The 15,871-nt window shown below is 37.1% G+C and overlaps 1 protein-coding gene across 9 annotated transcripts in view; it reads right to left on the bottom strand.

Moving 5' to 3' along the window:
* Window positions 1-236: 236 nt before the first annotated feature.
* The window catches only part of JMJD1C (jumonji domain containing 1C), a 302,277-nt gene continuing 286,642 nt past the window's right edge, over window positions 237-15,871 (bottom strand). For all 9 annotated transcript variants that reach the window (XM_043927017.1, XM_043927016.1, XM_043927020.1 and 6 more), the window contains 5 exons: window positions 15,700-15,822; window positions 11,487-11,626; window positions 9,964-10,140; window positions 1,378-1,509; window positions 237-1,133 (listed from right to left, as the gene is read on the bottom strand). In XM_043927017.1, the coding sequence (XP_043782952.1) occupies window positions 1,044-1,133; window positions 1,378-1,509; window positions 9,964-10,140; window positions 11,487-11,626; window positions 15,700-15,822 (662 nt within the window). In that variant the 3' untranslated portion in view covers window positions 237-1,043. The remainder of the gene's footprint in view (window positions 1,134-1,377; window positions 1,510-9,963; window positions 10,141-11,486; window positions 11,627-15,699; window positions 15,823-15,871) is intronic.

Raw genomic sequence — 15,871 nt, forward strand, 5'->3', positions numbered from 1 at the left:
GTTCCTCTGTGAAATAAATTTGTTCACAAATAACATGTTGGGAATTTTCTGTATTCATCAGCTGGGCCACAGGACAAGAAACTCAAGGCACTTACCTGTGGTGGCCTAAAAAAAGCTTACAAGAGGGCAGTGTTCCGGGAGAGGACACTGTACAAGAAAATGCTGGTGAGTCGCCTTGATGATGATGAAGCCCCCAGAATACACATAGCAAGAGGGAGAACGCTTACACAAGCCCATTTTTGATAAAGTCCTTTTAATGGAAAATGTAAAACCCCTCTCAACTTTACAAAGCCATATGTAACACTTGCACTTTAACAAATAAAAGCAAGCCAATGTTTTAAAAAAATACATCATTAAATGTATATATGTATATATTTACATAGCATATTAAGTTTAATATTTAGCTTTAAAAGTTCACATAAATTTTACCAAAATGAGACAATTTTAAATAAATTACACCTTTTGAAAATGTTTAATTGTACAGTCAATAGCTTCAACAAAATATTGAAGTGTCTGTAGTATCTACTTTATATACTTTATATTTTACAAATTTTACAATTATTTGGCAGTAATTTTCTGATTATGACATGTATGCTGTGCGATTCAGCAATTTCCCAAATGCAGGCAATAGCTGGTGTTTGTGTCCTATCCTCACAGTAACTGTCTCAATGTAGTGAAAAATATCAGTTATTTTAGTAAACTGTACAAGGTCACATTTACACTTGATCAACAATATAGCATAGAATTTTGTATTTTTTTTCCAAAAATAAATACATCATTTTAAATCTGGCATTTTCACAAACATCATATACACTATAATACAAAAACAGCTACGAACTGCTGCTTTTAAAATTTAGCTTGTTTTAATATTGAATCACAGGAGCTGTGACTTACGCTATACTGCTGTGGTGTCAGTAACAAGTCATTACTACATAGAGAATTTCTTGGCACTGATGGTTTTATGAAACTTAAGTCAGTGTACATACATACTAAGAGTAAGTAATTCCAGTTCAATGGTCTAAAAACATTAAACTGGACCACATCTAATTTTCTTCCATAGCCTCTACTTCATCTTCATGTATCTTCAAAGCTCTCACCATTTCCTTGACTGCATGATACAAGATATTTTTAACCTGAAAGAGATGTTGTATTTCTGATCACTTCAGCAGGAGATAAATTAACAAATGAAAACTGTGTCAGGAGTTTTAAAACAAACTTAAGCCAAAGTTAAAATGAGTCACACAATTAAATACTGGTTTGGCTGGTACCGTACTGTGACAAACCAGGCAATGACAGCCTAAGCTGTTATGCATGTATCATAATTCTGAATATAAAAAGCCTGCAGAACAGGAAGTAGTTAGAAAACTCATCTCTTACCTGTAGTTTATCATCATAATTGATTTCTTCCTTCAAAAGTCTCAGTTCTTGTGTTAAATGAAATGACTGTACAAGATGTTCTGGAGACACAAAGTCTTCAGTTACCTGAATACAGCTGTGAAAATTCTGTACCTATTCCCCAAATAGAATAAAACAGAAGTTTTAGGAGGTGGGAATAAAGAGATGCAAAGCGGTTGTCTTAACAAGAGACAATTCACCAAAGAATTTATTTTCTCCAAAACATCAAATGCATTTCAAAGTGAACACCACACTTTATGAGAAAGTTTATCACTGAAAAGTTTCATGTAATGTGACTTCATGTAAATGGAATATTTTTAAATGATGCAAGAAAAAGAACTTTTCCAGGAATCCTTCAGAGAGGCTGATAATTGGATCCTAATTATCAATTTTGTCCAGGTAGATTTTCGGGTGTTAATTAAGAACAAAAACAAACCACTGTATGGAAGGTATGTTTTCCCCCATCAGTGCAGTCAATCTGATGTCTGATGTTGCTCCTTTGACTTTCAGCATTTGGTCGTTTCACTGTTAAGTTTCATTTCCTTTAATCTACTCTCTAGTGTAAAACTTAAGTTTGATTATTTGTGAGGAACTGTGATGAAAACTAGTTCCAGAAAGATCTTCTGACTACACAGTTTTAGAAGTCTCCTAGGATTTTTTTTGTGCCTTTCTTTCAAATCAACCAATTAAAGATATCCTTCAGTTTCTTGTGTTATCAATACAACCGTTTTTCCACTAGTTCTTTTTCTCTTGACTAAATGGTTTCACAAGAAGCCAGTCAATATCATCTGTTATTTGTTCAGCATGTACAAACTGATTCTGCACTTTACAATTTCTTTAGAACTGCTTTCTATCAATACTCAGGATAATGACAGAGAAAGGATCAAGCCTATCCAATCTGGATTATTTCTATGCTATAACTCCAGTGATGTTAAAAGATATCATAAAATTCCTGGGAAAGGAGAAATAACTGAAAAACTAAGCATTTACATTTATTCTCATTTTTAAAAATATGAAAATAAATTTAATTGAGAGAACTGTGAAGGGGGAGATGGTAAGTGGGAAATAGAGACTGTGGAAAAAATCTGATGATAAGAGTGATGAAATTCCGAAGGGCATAATGACCAGCTGAACAGCTGCAGATGTCTTTATTCTTTAACTCAAGCACTGTGCCTCTACTGATAACTTGATAGCACATATATATTAAACATTTTCTTCATGTAATCATTAGGTTGTTGGTCCCTCTGGAGGATGCACATAGTGGGTGCCTCACATTGTAGCATCGCTGTACAGTCCCAGTGGGTCTTCATTATGTGTCTGTAGAACAGATGCTCTATTTCACAGAGCACGGAACTATGGACAAGAGATTCAGCGCCTGTTCCAAGATAAATCAGCCAATAAATGGCAAGTCAATAGGAACCCAGTTCCCGTGATCTCTTGTGTAGCAGAGATGCTTTACAATCCTGCATTAACTCAGTCATGCCAACATACACAGTCTCCAAATGCCCTGTCCCACCTTACATTCAGCTGAACAAGCTGTGGGGAGTACAGTCAGTCTTTCTGAAGTTCGAGCCTTTAACTTTTAGCATGTGAATCTTTTTTTAAAAAAGTAACTTTCTCTTCATCAATATTCTAATTTTGTTCATACATCATTTGCCGCCCCCACCCCCCCTCCACCTTTTTCATAGTCCTTTAGCCCTTTGAGCATATTTAAGATACCTGACTTGAAGTCTATGTCAAGTAAGTCTGATGTCGGGCCTTCGTCAGAACAGTTTCTGTGGAGGTATTTTTCCCCTGTGAAGGGGCCATCCTTTACTGTTTCTGTGTATCCTCTGTGACTTCTGGTTGAAAACTGGGTATCTAACATTATAATGCAGTAGCTACAATCAGATTCTATCCCCTCCGGACAGTGCTGCTATTGACTGACGTGGGTTGTAGTCATCCATTTGCTTTGTGATCTTTCCAAACTACTTTTGCAAAGACCTTGTTTTTGGGTCTGATCATGGATGTCTATGTTAGGTTATCTAAGGTGTTAAGAGATTTCCTTAAAGACCAGAAACCAGATACCCTTTTCTTCATTAAGCAGGCCCCTGGCCAATGTTAAGTGTTTTTTTTTTCAATGCTAAGTTTTGAATTAGATTCTAGAACTCTGAAAAAATTGATTGTTCGGTCTTAGCCAATTTATGGTTGTTTGAAAAGCACTCTTAGATGATGACTGTTTCCTGATGACCTCAAATTGATATATAGATTGTTTAAAGACTTTAGGGTTAGTTCGAAGAGGCAAGGTTTAGTTTTAAAGCAGAACATATTTAGGGCTTCCCTTGTGGCTCAGCTTGTAAAGCAGAACATATTTGAACTTCCCATTCCACTTACCCCTTTTTGGGCCATCCTGTGAGTCATTTTACATTTCACTTCCTTGGTAGATTGTCTTAATTCATACTTGCCTTCAAGGATCAGTTGTAATCATAAGTCGGTAATGTTTAGAAAATGTAACTTGTTTTCATGGTAGGAAGGTTATCTTAACACTGATTTTTGTCTAAGTCCTTTTAGTCATAAGAATGCAGATAATTTACAAATTAGGGATATTATTAACTGACTGTGAATGATCAAACACAAATCAATTAAGCAAGTAAGGAAAACATTACCAGTAAAGATCTGTGTTAATTTAGAAAACAAAAACAAAAAAAACTGTTGTTGTTTAGAACTAAAAGCTACGCTAAACCTCAGGATACTAGAGCTGAGACAAAGTAAATCCTGGCGGTCATGATCCATCTGCTTTGTCCAAGGATATACAAACACAGGGTTTCACAGACTCAGCCATGTTTGCCAACAGAAGATTTTTAAGCCTGCAATTCTAGAGTAGTTCTTAGAATATAAGGAGGGCTGCTATGACACCTTCCCTCAGCTTGCCAAGATATACATCTGAATGCCCCTGCTGAGTCACCTGCGTCCCTCCCTCCCCTAGCCCCATGTCTTGCGAAGTGTTCATTGCTGACAAAGACAAGTGCATTGATTCTTCCCTAGCACTGCTGGACTGTCAATTCATGTGCTCTCATTTGGTTTAAAGTTTTCTGATAGATGCCTTGGGTTTGCCAAGTCTTTCTATTTGTGCGGTTCTTAAAGCATGCTTCCTGGACAGTAACATCAGTCACCTGGGAACTTGTTAGAAATGTAGAATTTCAGGTGCTTCCTCAGACCCACTCTGGGCTTAAGGTCTAGCGTTACGTGTTACAGCAAGCGCTCCAGAATTCTGGTGTATGCTATAGTGTGAGAAGCACGGACTTAAGCTCTGGGATTATTTTTAAGGGCTATCTGTGGTTTGGTGGAATGGAAGTGTTGAAGCCATCAGTGAAAAGTTTTCAGGACTTAGTTCTAAGGACTAAGTAAGTTGTAAATAATTATGCATCTTAAGTCCAAGTTGCACTGTGAATGGAGTTTGTACTTCCTTTTAGTTCTCTGTAAAAACCACATTACCACCACTTGTGAGTCACGGCCAACACCCTTTCAACAGAGTGCAAATAACTGCACTGTCATTATCACACCATGGAAAGGAAGGAAGGTAGAAATGCTTGCAATTTTATGCCAAAATATGCAGTAGATAAGTTTTTATTTTGGAACACTCAACAATTTAGTGGCAGAGCTCAAAATAGAATTTGCCAGTTTAGGTCACAGATGCTGCTTCAGTCTATTTAAGCACAGCATCTTAAGTAGGAGTGTGTGTGTATATACAGATCAGATACAAGTATGCAGAGATGCTAAAGCACTGTGACTTCTGAACTTTAAACAGGATTATTTTGCCCACTATTTTGAGGGAAAAAAGACTATTCTCTTCCCTCTCTCCTCCCTCAAGAAAGTACAAGCAGTAGAGAGACATTCACACCCCTGGACTCTTGGTGGTTCTCCACTAACAGTGAACGCCTCAGGGTAGGGGAACCGAGGGGAGAGGTGAAAAAAGACTTAATTTTCACCGTCAACCCTTGTGTACTGTCTGAATTTTTAAAAATCGGATAGATGTATTACATTTTCAAAAGAAAAAAGATTTAAAAATAGCCGGGCTTCCCCAGCTCAGTTGGTAAAGAATCCACCTGTGATGCAGGAGACCCCAGTTGATTCCTGGGTTGGGAAGATCCGCTGGAGAAGGGATAGGCTACCCACTCCAGTATTCTTGGGCTTCCCTGTGGCTCAGCTGGTAAAGAATCTGCCTGCAATGTGGGAGACCTGGGTTCGAAAGATCCCCGGGAGAAGGGAAAGGCTACTCACTCCAGTATTCTGGTCTGGAAAATTACATGGACTAAGTCCATGGGGTTGCAAAGAGTTGGACACGACTGAGCAACTTTCACTTTTTCCTAAACAGCACTGAACTGAACCTCCACGTGAAAAAACAACCTCAGTTCACAAGCACTTTATACAAAAAGTAACTAAAACATAGATAACAGACCTAAATGTAAGACTAACAACTATAAAACTTCTAGAAGAAAATTTAAGAGAAAGTTTTTTTTTTTGATCTGGACCTAGCCAAAAATTCTGCAGATACAATAGAAGTATAAATAAAGAAAAAAGTTGATCAATTGAACTTCATCAAATTTTAAGAACTTTTGCTCTTTGGAAGACACCATTAAGGAAATGGAAGGATAAGCAAGCCACAGATTGGGAGAAGATGTGTAAAAAATAAAAAGCACGTATCAGATATAGGATTCTTAAGTAGAGTAGGTAGACACCCCCGACACAGTAAGAAAAAGAACCCAATTACAAAAATGTACATATAAGTGCATTGCAAACACTTCTACTCTTTGGATTACATTTTCACTCTCTTAATAGTGCTTTTTAATGAACAGAAACTCTTAATTTTAGTATATTCCAGTTTATGCATTTTGAAAAAACTGGACAAATATCTAAACACACATTTACCAAAACAGATTTACAGATGGCAAGTAAGCACATAAAAAGATGTTCAACTTATATAGATATTAAGAAAATGTTGTAAAGCCATAATGAGATAACAATGCATACATTCAGATGCTTAAAAACAAAACTGCCGGTAAATAGAGGAAATGGAACTCACATGTACTGCTTTGGGGAATGGGAAATGGTATAACCACCAGATTTGCAGTATCTTATCAAGTAAATCGTACACTTATCCTGTGACCAGGTTGGTATTTACCCAACTGAAACGAAAATCTATGTTCATACAAAAACCCTTATGTGAATGTGGCTTACAGTGCCTCTGTTACTAGTCCAAACTGAAAATAACACAAATGTTTAATTGGTGAACAGATTACAAAACCAAGTGACACATTTAAGCAATGAAAAACTACCCAGTAATAAAAAGAAGCAACTACTGATACAACAACATGGATGAAACTCCAATGCATTATACTAAGAAAAGTCACACTCAAAGGCTACATATTATATGATTCCAATCATATGACATTCTTATAAAGGCAGGGCTACAGGGAAAGAAATAGCTAAGTGGTTACAGGAATGAGGGGTAGGAGAAGAGTGACTAAAAGTCGGGGAGAGATAAGTGGAGCATGATAGAAAGTCCAGAGATAAACCCACACACCTATGGTCACCTAATCTATGACAAAGGCAAGAATACATAACGGAGAAAAGACAGTCTCTTCAATGAGTGGTACTGGGAAAACTGGACAGTTATATGAATATAACTGGACAGTTAAACGAATGAAACCATAACCCTCCCTAACACCATACACAAAAATAAACACAAAATGGATTAAAGACCTAAATGTAAGGCTGGATACTATAAAACTCTTAGAGGAAAACATAGGCAGGCCACTCTCTGACATAAATCACAGCAAGATCTTCTATTTACCTCCTACAGTGATGAAAATAAAAATAAATGGGACCTCATTAAACTTAAAAGGAAATTATCAACAAAAAGAGAACCCTGAGGACTGGAGAAGATATTTGCAAACAAAGCGACTGACAAGGGACTGATTTCCAAAGTACAACAGCTCATGCGGCTCAATAACAAAAAAAAAAAAACCAGCCAGTCGCAAAATGGGGACATGACCTAAACAGACATTTCTCCAGAGACATACAGATGGCCAAAAGGCATATGAAAAAATGCTCAACATCACTAATCACTAGAGAAATGCAATCAAAACTACAATGAGGTACCACCTCACACTGGTCAGGATGGCCACCATCAAAAAATCTACAAGCAAAGGCTGGAGAGGATGTGGAGAAAAGGAACACTACTATACTGCTGATGGGAATGTAAACTGGGGCAGTATGGACGTTTCCTAAAAAACTGAAAATAGAACTATCATGTGACCCAGCAATCCCACTCCTGTGCACATATCCGAAGAAAACCGTGATTTGAAAAGACACATGCACCCCAGTGTTCAGCGCAGCACAATTTACAACAGCCAGGACGCAGAGACAGCCTACATGTCCACTGACAGAGAAGCGGGTAAAGACGCGGCACACGTGTAAAGCCATAAAAAGAACAAAATCATATGCAGTAACACGGGTGGGCCTAGACATTATCACACTGGGTGAAGTTAAGAGAAACACAAACATTGTTGTCACTTATATGTGGAATCTAAGAAAATGGTACAAATAAACTTATATACAAAAAAGAAATAAGAGTCGCAGAGGTAGAAAACTTATGGTTACCAGGGCGAAAGAGAGAGGGTAAACTGGGAAACCATATATACACACTACTACATATGAAACAAGACAGAAGGATCTATATTGTACAGCATAGGAAACTCTACTCAATACTCTATAATGACCCCCATGAGAAAAGAATGTAAAAAAGAGTGGATCTATGTATAACTGATTCACTTTGCTGTTTACCCGAAACTAACATTATAAATCAACTACATTCCAATAAAAAACTTTTAAAAAGTTGGGGAGGACGTAGGAGGAGGGATTTTTTGAAGCGATGGCAATGTTCTTTATTACCTAATTACACATTTGTGAAAATTCACAGAACTGTATAGTAAAAAAGAGTACATATACTATATATAAATTATACCTTTAAAAAATGCACTGTCCAGTTTGACTTTGAAGAAAATGAATTTTGGATAAACTGAGTATGTGAATAAGGATTTTCAAGGGAACCTGTTTTGTGTTATCAAATAATTACTTATAGTTGAAAAAATACAGACTGTACTATTCTCTTAAACAGACTGCTCCTTTCCTGAAAGGAACATTCTACATTTGGATAAAGACGAGCTATTTTCTGGGCTTCCCTGATGGCTCAGATGGTAAATAATCCACCTGCAATGCAACAGATGTGGGTTCAATCCCTGAGTTGGGAACATCTCCTAGAGAAGGGAAATGGCTACCCACTCCAGTATTCTGGCCTGGAGAATTCCACTGACAGAGGAGCTTGGCAGGCTACAGTCCATGGGGTCACAAAAAGTTAGACATGACTGAGAGACTTTCACTTTACTATTTTCTGGTAAGACGTTAGAAGGCCAAGAATGATATGTGGGGTGCATCCCAATTAAACATGAATCATAAATGACACATCTTTGAGATTATTGTATTAAGTCCATGGGAAAATAAAACAATTTAACATCCTAGAGAAAAAACGTGTAAGTGTAATTTTTTCTCTAGGATGTCATTGTAGAGAAAAAGATATAATGACGACTATATTTTACTACCATAAATGCTATTCGAGATTTAAGAATGATAAATCTAACCCTAAACTTGACATATTAAAATCTTATCACTTAAGGAGTATTTGTGGCTATTATAACAGTGTCATAAATATTATGCAGGCAGTCATTGTGTATTGGTATATAAAATGTAGGAAGCTTTCCTTGGTCAGAAGACACACATCAGATACATCTCAATACATGGTAGGAAACCAACTCTGACAAGCCAGCCTTCTGCTCCCGGGCTGCCTCTGCACTTGTGTTACCATGAGGCTGAACTGCTCTCTGGGAGCTTCAGTCTATTTATAGAAACTCAGTGTATGCTTTTAATCCAAACCTTTCACGTCACTGTCTATTCTATGCCATTCTTCCGGGTGCCACACGGTCAAGCCCCAGAAACAAAAATTAGGTGTTTAAAGTTTTGTGAAATCAATAGCTATAAAAATTATGTACCCTCTTTCTTTGGACATGCTACTGTTATGATAAACTAAAGGAAGGAAGCCATGTTAGCAAAAAATAGGAAGGAAGCATAGTGAAAGCCTGAATTATGGAATGATCTATCCAATAATTCATTCTATTCATATTTGGTGCCTTAGAAAATGTATCATCTCTAAGACCTGATATTCTCCCCTTCTGCTGTTAACTATTGAGAACTGAATATATATAGTAACTCTCCTTTTTTCCCTAAAAAGTCTTTAAAATTAGACTTCAGTCCACTAAATCAGAAACAACAATGGAAATCTGGTTCATATTAGTACAATTTACAGTCTCAGAGCATTTAATTATATCAGATCTCACCAAGCACTGAAACGCTGTTTTCTTAACAAAGGCATACTAGTGCAGGTCATTCTCCTTCTTGTGTCTTCTCTGATTTACATTTAACTCAGGACAACTTCTGGTTCAGTAACAGTGTGCTACAAGTAGCTTTACGTACCTGATGAAGTGCTCCTGCTGGTAGGACAATGGCATCACCAAGGAACTGAACAAGGGTGCAGGTTTTGACCCCATACTCCTCAAGCAGTCTTTGGCGAAGCTTTCTGTTTACATACCAGCTCTGGTCACGTATTGGATCATGTTCTGGTAGAACTTCGAGGCCTTGTTCTTTTGAAATCTGAAATATGGATTAAAATTAAAATATACACCCCAATTAAGTAAAGGAAACGGTAAATCCTGTTCAGCTAAACTTCAGTTTTCTTTACCGTAAGTCTTTTGTTCTCAGAATCTTCTGGAATGACAATTAAGCTTAAGTTAAAGAAAATCATGTTCTACAATTGGAAAAGCAAAAGGATATGAAACTGTTGAGGAGTGATGTAATGTTAAAAAAAGTAAATTATACTGAAGTTTTCTTTCTTTTTTTTTTTTCTCTTCTTTTAAAATAGTAATAATGATCATTTTTTCCCAGTTTTTTTGGCTACACCACGAAGTTTGCAGGGATCTTAGTTCTCTGACCAGGGGAACTGGACTCATGCCCCCTGCAGTGGAAGCACAGAGTCCTAACCACTGAACCGGCAGGGACTTCATTGACAATGACGTTTTCATCCATTTGGTTCCTTCCAGTAATTTTAAGAGTATAGCACAAAGATGGGGGAAAGGTTAGTTTTGTAGCTTTCTTCCAAAAGCCAAGCCATTTGTATATATGAACTTCACAGATATTTTTTGATGCTATTCTTTTTTTAAGGTAGGTACAAAGATAAATACCTTATATTGCTAACCTTCTAACCTGTGAGAAATCAATTTCAAGGAACCTTTTGACTAACAAGTGAAATCTTCTGCTTTAAAAAGCATAATTTATAATAAATTAGAAGACTGGTAGGTGGTTCTGGGATAAGATAGTAGTTACAGGGCCATAGCTCCTTCACTTTTACACGGACCAAAGACAAACCTTAAGTTCATTCAGAAAGAATACGAAAAACAGCAATTATGGTCCCTTAAAAGAAATCCTTATCATTACAAAATTCAGAAAATACTGAGACAATGGTTTGAACTAATTTCAGATCAACATGTCACTTTTTAACAAGTAAATTAAATTTACAATTACTCAAAATGTCAACCTATTTAAATATCACAGAGCAACCAGATATGACAGAGTAGAATTACTTCTTAGATCAACAGCCAAAAATATCAATAACATTAAAAAAAATATGCTTTCTTCACATGTTTCTATGACATATTAAATTTTATATTCTATAATTCCAATCACTACTTTTCACCAAGGGTAACATGTGGCTCATTAACAGGTTCTTTATGGGGATAAGAATACTAGTAACTGAGAAGAAACTGCCATTCTAATTCCTCAAGAGAAAGGAGCTTTTGATTTTCAATAACAAAAAATTCCATCCTCCTAAGTAAAAATTATTTAATCATCTTATACTGCTGAATGCCAATGAGGTTACATTAAAAATTAAGTCTTTGTTCAAGGTGAAGAGATAAAACTATGTATAGAACCTAAAATTATACCTTCTGAAGAAATTCCCGTATCTTGTCAACATCTTTCCCAGCATAAATATGCCACAGAGCACCAGGTATTTCACTTGAGTCCTTCAACCGTTTTCTTAAAATGTCATCCAAATCTTCTTCCTCAAATTTCTTGAGTATTCCTAAAACGCAGAATATTTTCATACTGGTAAATAAAGACTACCAGAAAGTCAAGTCGCCTAAAATTGACCTCTCAGAGAAGCATACTGCCTGACTAGACCAGAGTCTTAAAGAGGAGATAAACCCAGTTAAACGTGAAAACTGTGATAACTACAAGAGCAGAGAACACTGACCTGGGTACCTGGGGACAGTAACTTTCCCCAGTTCATTTCTTTTCTGTAAACCAAGGAACAGGAGATAAAAACTCAAGGACCTTTACTCAAACTTAACCTTTACTCAAACTTAACCAACTTTTTTCTTCTTGTCCCAAACTATGGTCATAACAATGTTTTATACTCCTAGCATTTCATAACTTCCAAAGGATTTTCCTGACCACTATTAGGCAAGGATCATAATCTCTATTTTACAGCTAAGCAAAAAGGTTCAGTGAGGAGAAGGGATTTGTTCATTACCATGACTAATGAATGGCAGAGCAAAATGTCTCATTTACTATTATTGATTAATCTATTATCAAATGCTAATACTTCAGGTGCTATGATTGAGGAGGGATGAGACCATTCTGCTAATATGTTGGCAAACTAAAGACCGTACATATATATACATATATAATGTATAAACAAATGTAAGTTGTCTATGAGTGAAGTATAGAAATGTCATCATTTTCAAACCGCTGATTTCACTACAATGAACATTTTAAAGAAATGTTTTAATAGAAAAGGAAATCTATTGCTTAACACAAAGAATATATCAAATGTTTACTAATTTATGATAGTGAAATCTTTTTTAAAGTTGGCTGCAAAGATTTTTTGAAGTCAAACATTAGATGTTTACAATATATCAAACACTGCCCTAGAATGTTGGGGATTAGTTAAGACTTCCTGGAATAAAAGAGGCTATTAATAAGTGTAGGTAAACAAGACTATCACAAGTGCAACCATACAAGTTAAAAGGATGCACAAAGACTAGTTCAGTCCTCAAATTTTTTTTCTTAGTTTTTATTTTTGGCCTCACTGTATAGCAGACACGTGAGACCTTAGTTCCCCAACTAGAAAGCAAACCAATGTGCCCTGCATTTGAAGCATGAAGTCTTAACCACTGGACCACCAGGGAAGTCCCCTGTCAGTTGTTATCTTTAAATGAAAAAGAAAAAGAAAATTGTTACTGCTCTGTGACTTTTTAAAGGCTACACTACAAAGAATACATCACGTTTCCTACTTTATGAGAGTGAAATCACAAGGACAAAGATGACTGTTGGGAGGAAAGAAGGTTTACACTTTAATGAAGACCTCGATCTGATCTATGTTTTGAGGAATTGGAATGAATACAGGAATTTGCTAGGGAGACAAGGAAGTTGGGGAGCCATCATAGGTGGAGGAGAAAGCATGTGCTTTAAGTAGGTACCAAAACATGCCTTTTTATGGTGACCAACTACAAAAACTGGCAAATTTTTTAAAAAGTCCAAAAATTAAAGTGCTAATGAACTTTTCTCAAAAGATCAAATATTATGAGATGAAAAAGAGGGATGGGAGATGAATTAGGAAGAAAGATGAAAAAGTTCTAGCATTTAAGGACATGAAAGAAAAGCAGGGGAGAAAAGCAGATTGTATAACCTACAATAACCTACAGGGGATAATCTGAACAAAGTACAATGAGGTGCAAATGATTTACCTTAGTATCTTCAAAGGACTGGTCCCAGGACCCTCCACCCGCACCCATGGCAGATACCAAGTTCCACAGATGTTCAAATCGGTTAAGTGTTTTTACCCTCCCTCACCCTGTATACTTTTAGACCATGTATAATACCTAATATAGTATAAATGCTATGTAAATAATTATAAATATGAAAAACATGCAAACAGTTGCTGGACACAGCAAATTCCTTTTCCATTTTTTGGGTGGCAGAATTAGCAACTTTTGGAGTACACCATATTTTTATTTTTTAATTGGGGTACATTGTTGTGTTAGCCAAATTCAAGTCTTGCTTTTTGAAACTTACTAGAATTTTCTCTTTCCTCAATTATTTTCTATCCTTGGTTGGTTGAATCCACACGTGTGGAACCCGCAGATTCAAGGGGTAACTCTAACTCTATGGCACTACAGGCTTTGAGAAGGTAAGTAATCTGGTACCAAAGGACACACATTTCTGTGCTGGAGCTCAGACTGTAAATCAAGCGTGCTCGACTTTCAAATCCTTGGGAGTGGGGGAGGTAGTTTTTACTGATTACAACAGTTACATTAGCTGAGAAACTATGGGTTTTTATAGTTTTGGAGGAACTTAGCTTGTGTATTATGCATGTGTGTACTCAGTTGCTAAGTTGTGTCCCACTCTTTTTAACCCCATGGACTGTGGCCCATCAGGCTCCTCTCTCCATGGGATTCTCCAGGCAACAATACTAGAGTGGGTTGCCATTTCTTTCTCCAGGGGACCTTCCTGACTCAGGGATCGAACCCGAGTCTTCTGCACTGGCATGCAGATTCTTTCCGCTGAGCCACCTTGTGTATTACAGAAGCTATTAAATATACATGATCAGAGTGAACACTGTAATAAACCTCCGGGTCCTGGGCACCTAGCCACTAAGCTGCAGATACATTCCGGGTTCCAGAAAAAATTGTTGAACTAAGTAGCGGCTGGAAATCACGTATAGAATTTCACAGGAAGTGCACATAAACCAAAATGAGAATAAAGTCTATAATTCTAGGAAGGTCTGTGATTCCATTATACTAAGAATGAAAGGTGTAGTGTTACTGAAGCCACAGTCAGTATTTGAAGAAGAGACAGTGATTAACAGTATCATTTATTACAGATGGTTTAAATAATAAAAAGACCAGAAGGAAACCACTGTATTGAACGATGACTGTCGGTGAGGGCCATAGCAACAGTAATCTCAGCAGGGCGGCAGCAGGTAGGGCCAACCTGAGCTGAACCAGCGAAGAATGCATCATGAGGGCAGGGGGAATAGGACAGTGGCCGGGAAGACAAGGTTCGAAGAAGGTTTTGTGAGAGAGGTAGAAAAGTCTAAAGTTTGCTCCTACTCTCAGAAAAGAAGCCAGTGTAAAAAGAAAAGTTTAAGGACCAATGTCTATAATGAAGGGGATAATAGATGGGTAGATGGAACAAGGTTTCAAAAAGACACCCAGAGGGCAGGATCTAAAATCTATACACTGGATAGAAAATTATTTCTACTTAGGAAAAAGGCCCTTTCTCTTTGGTACCAGAAGGGAAAAAAGCATGCTTGAGATACAAGCATGTCTTCATCATCTTCAGAACAAAGACCTAGTTTCGTTTCTTTACTAAATGTTTTTAAGTGAGCTTACCATTTTATTTTCACACACTCAATAATAATATGAAAGGAGTAAATAAAAAATATTCACTTTTAAGACTTCCCTGGTGGTCCAGCGGTTGAGAGTCCACCTGTCAATGCAGGGGGCCACAGGTTTGAGCCCTGCCCCAGGAAGATTCCACCTGCTACCGGGCAGCTAAGCCCATGCACGACTCCCGAGCCTGAGCTTAGAGTGTGCTTCACAAGAGACGCGTCATAATGAGAAGCCTGTGCGCCACGACTACAGAACAGCCTGACAGCAGCAAAGACCCAGCACAGCCAAAAATAAATCAAATTCTTTCTTTGGTGGTGGTGGTACAGTCGCTGAGTCACATCCGAGTCTTGCGACTCCATGGACTGTAGCCTGACAGTCTCCTCTGCCCAAGGGATTTTCCAGGCAAGAGTACTGGAGTAGGTTGCCATTTCCTTCTCCAGAGGATCTTCCTAATCTAGGGATCAAACCCACGTCTCCAGCATTGCAGGCAGATTCTTTACCAACTAACTGAGCCACCAGGGAAGTTCTAAAAGTGAATTTAACTCGCTTTTAAAACTGAAAATCCTTTGTGTAAGAGAAAAAAAAAAAAAGCCAGGTAAATTAATCATACCTCAAAATGAGTATTAAATATCCCTAAATACACTGCAATTTTGGGGGAAATCTTTGATGTTAACTCAGAGGCTGACATTCTGGATAGTACTACTGGGTCTGGTTATTCAACTGTTTTTCCAAAACACCACTATTCTTAAAGTTTCTTTACCTGCTTTTGAGAGAATGCCATTTCCTTTTGCTATGCCAACATAGACTAGAATATTTACAACATCAGAAACTTCAACATGTAGATTTGTTGTTCCTATATCATGATCTTTAGCAGCAGCTACACCTGTGTATAAAATAAAATTTTATTCAACATAATACTTTATATACCCTAG

This window comes from Cervus elaphus, chromosome 15, assembly GCF_910594005.1.
Source record: "Cervus elaphus chromosome 15, mCerEla1.1, whole genome shotgun sequence".
Taxonomy (NCBI): Eukaryota; Metazoa; Chordata; class Mammalia; order Artiodactyla; family Cervidae; genus Cervus; species Cervus elaphus.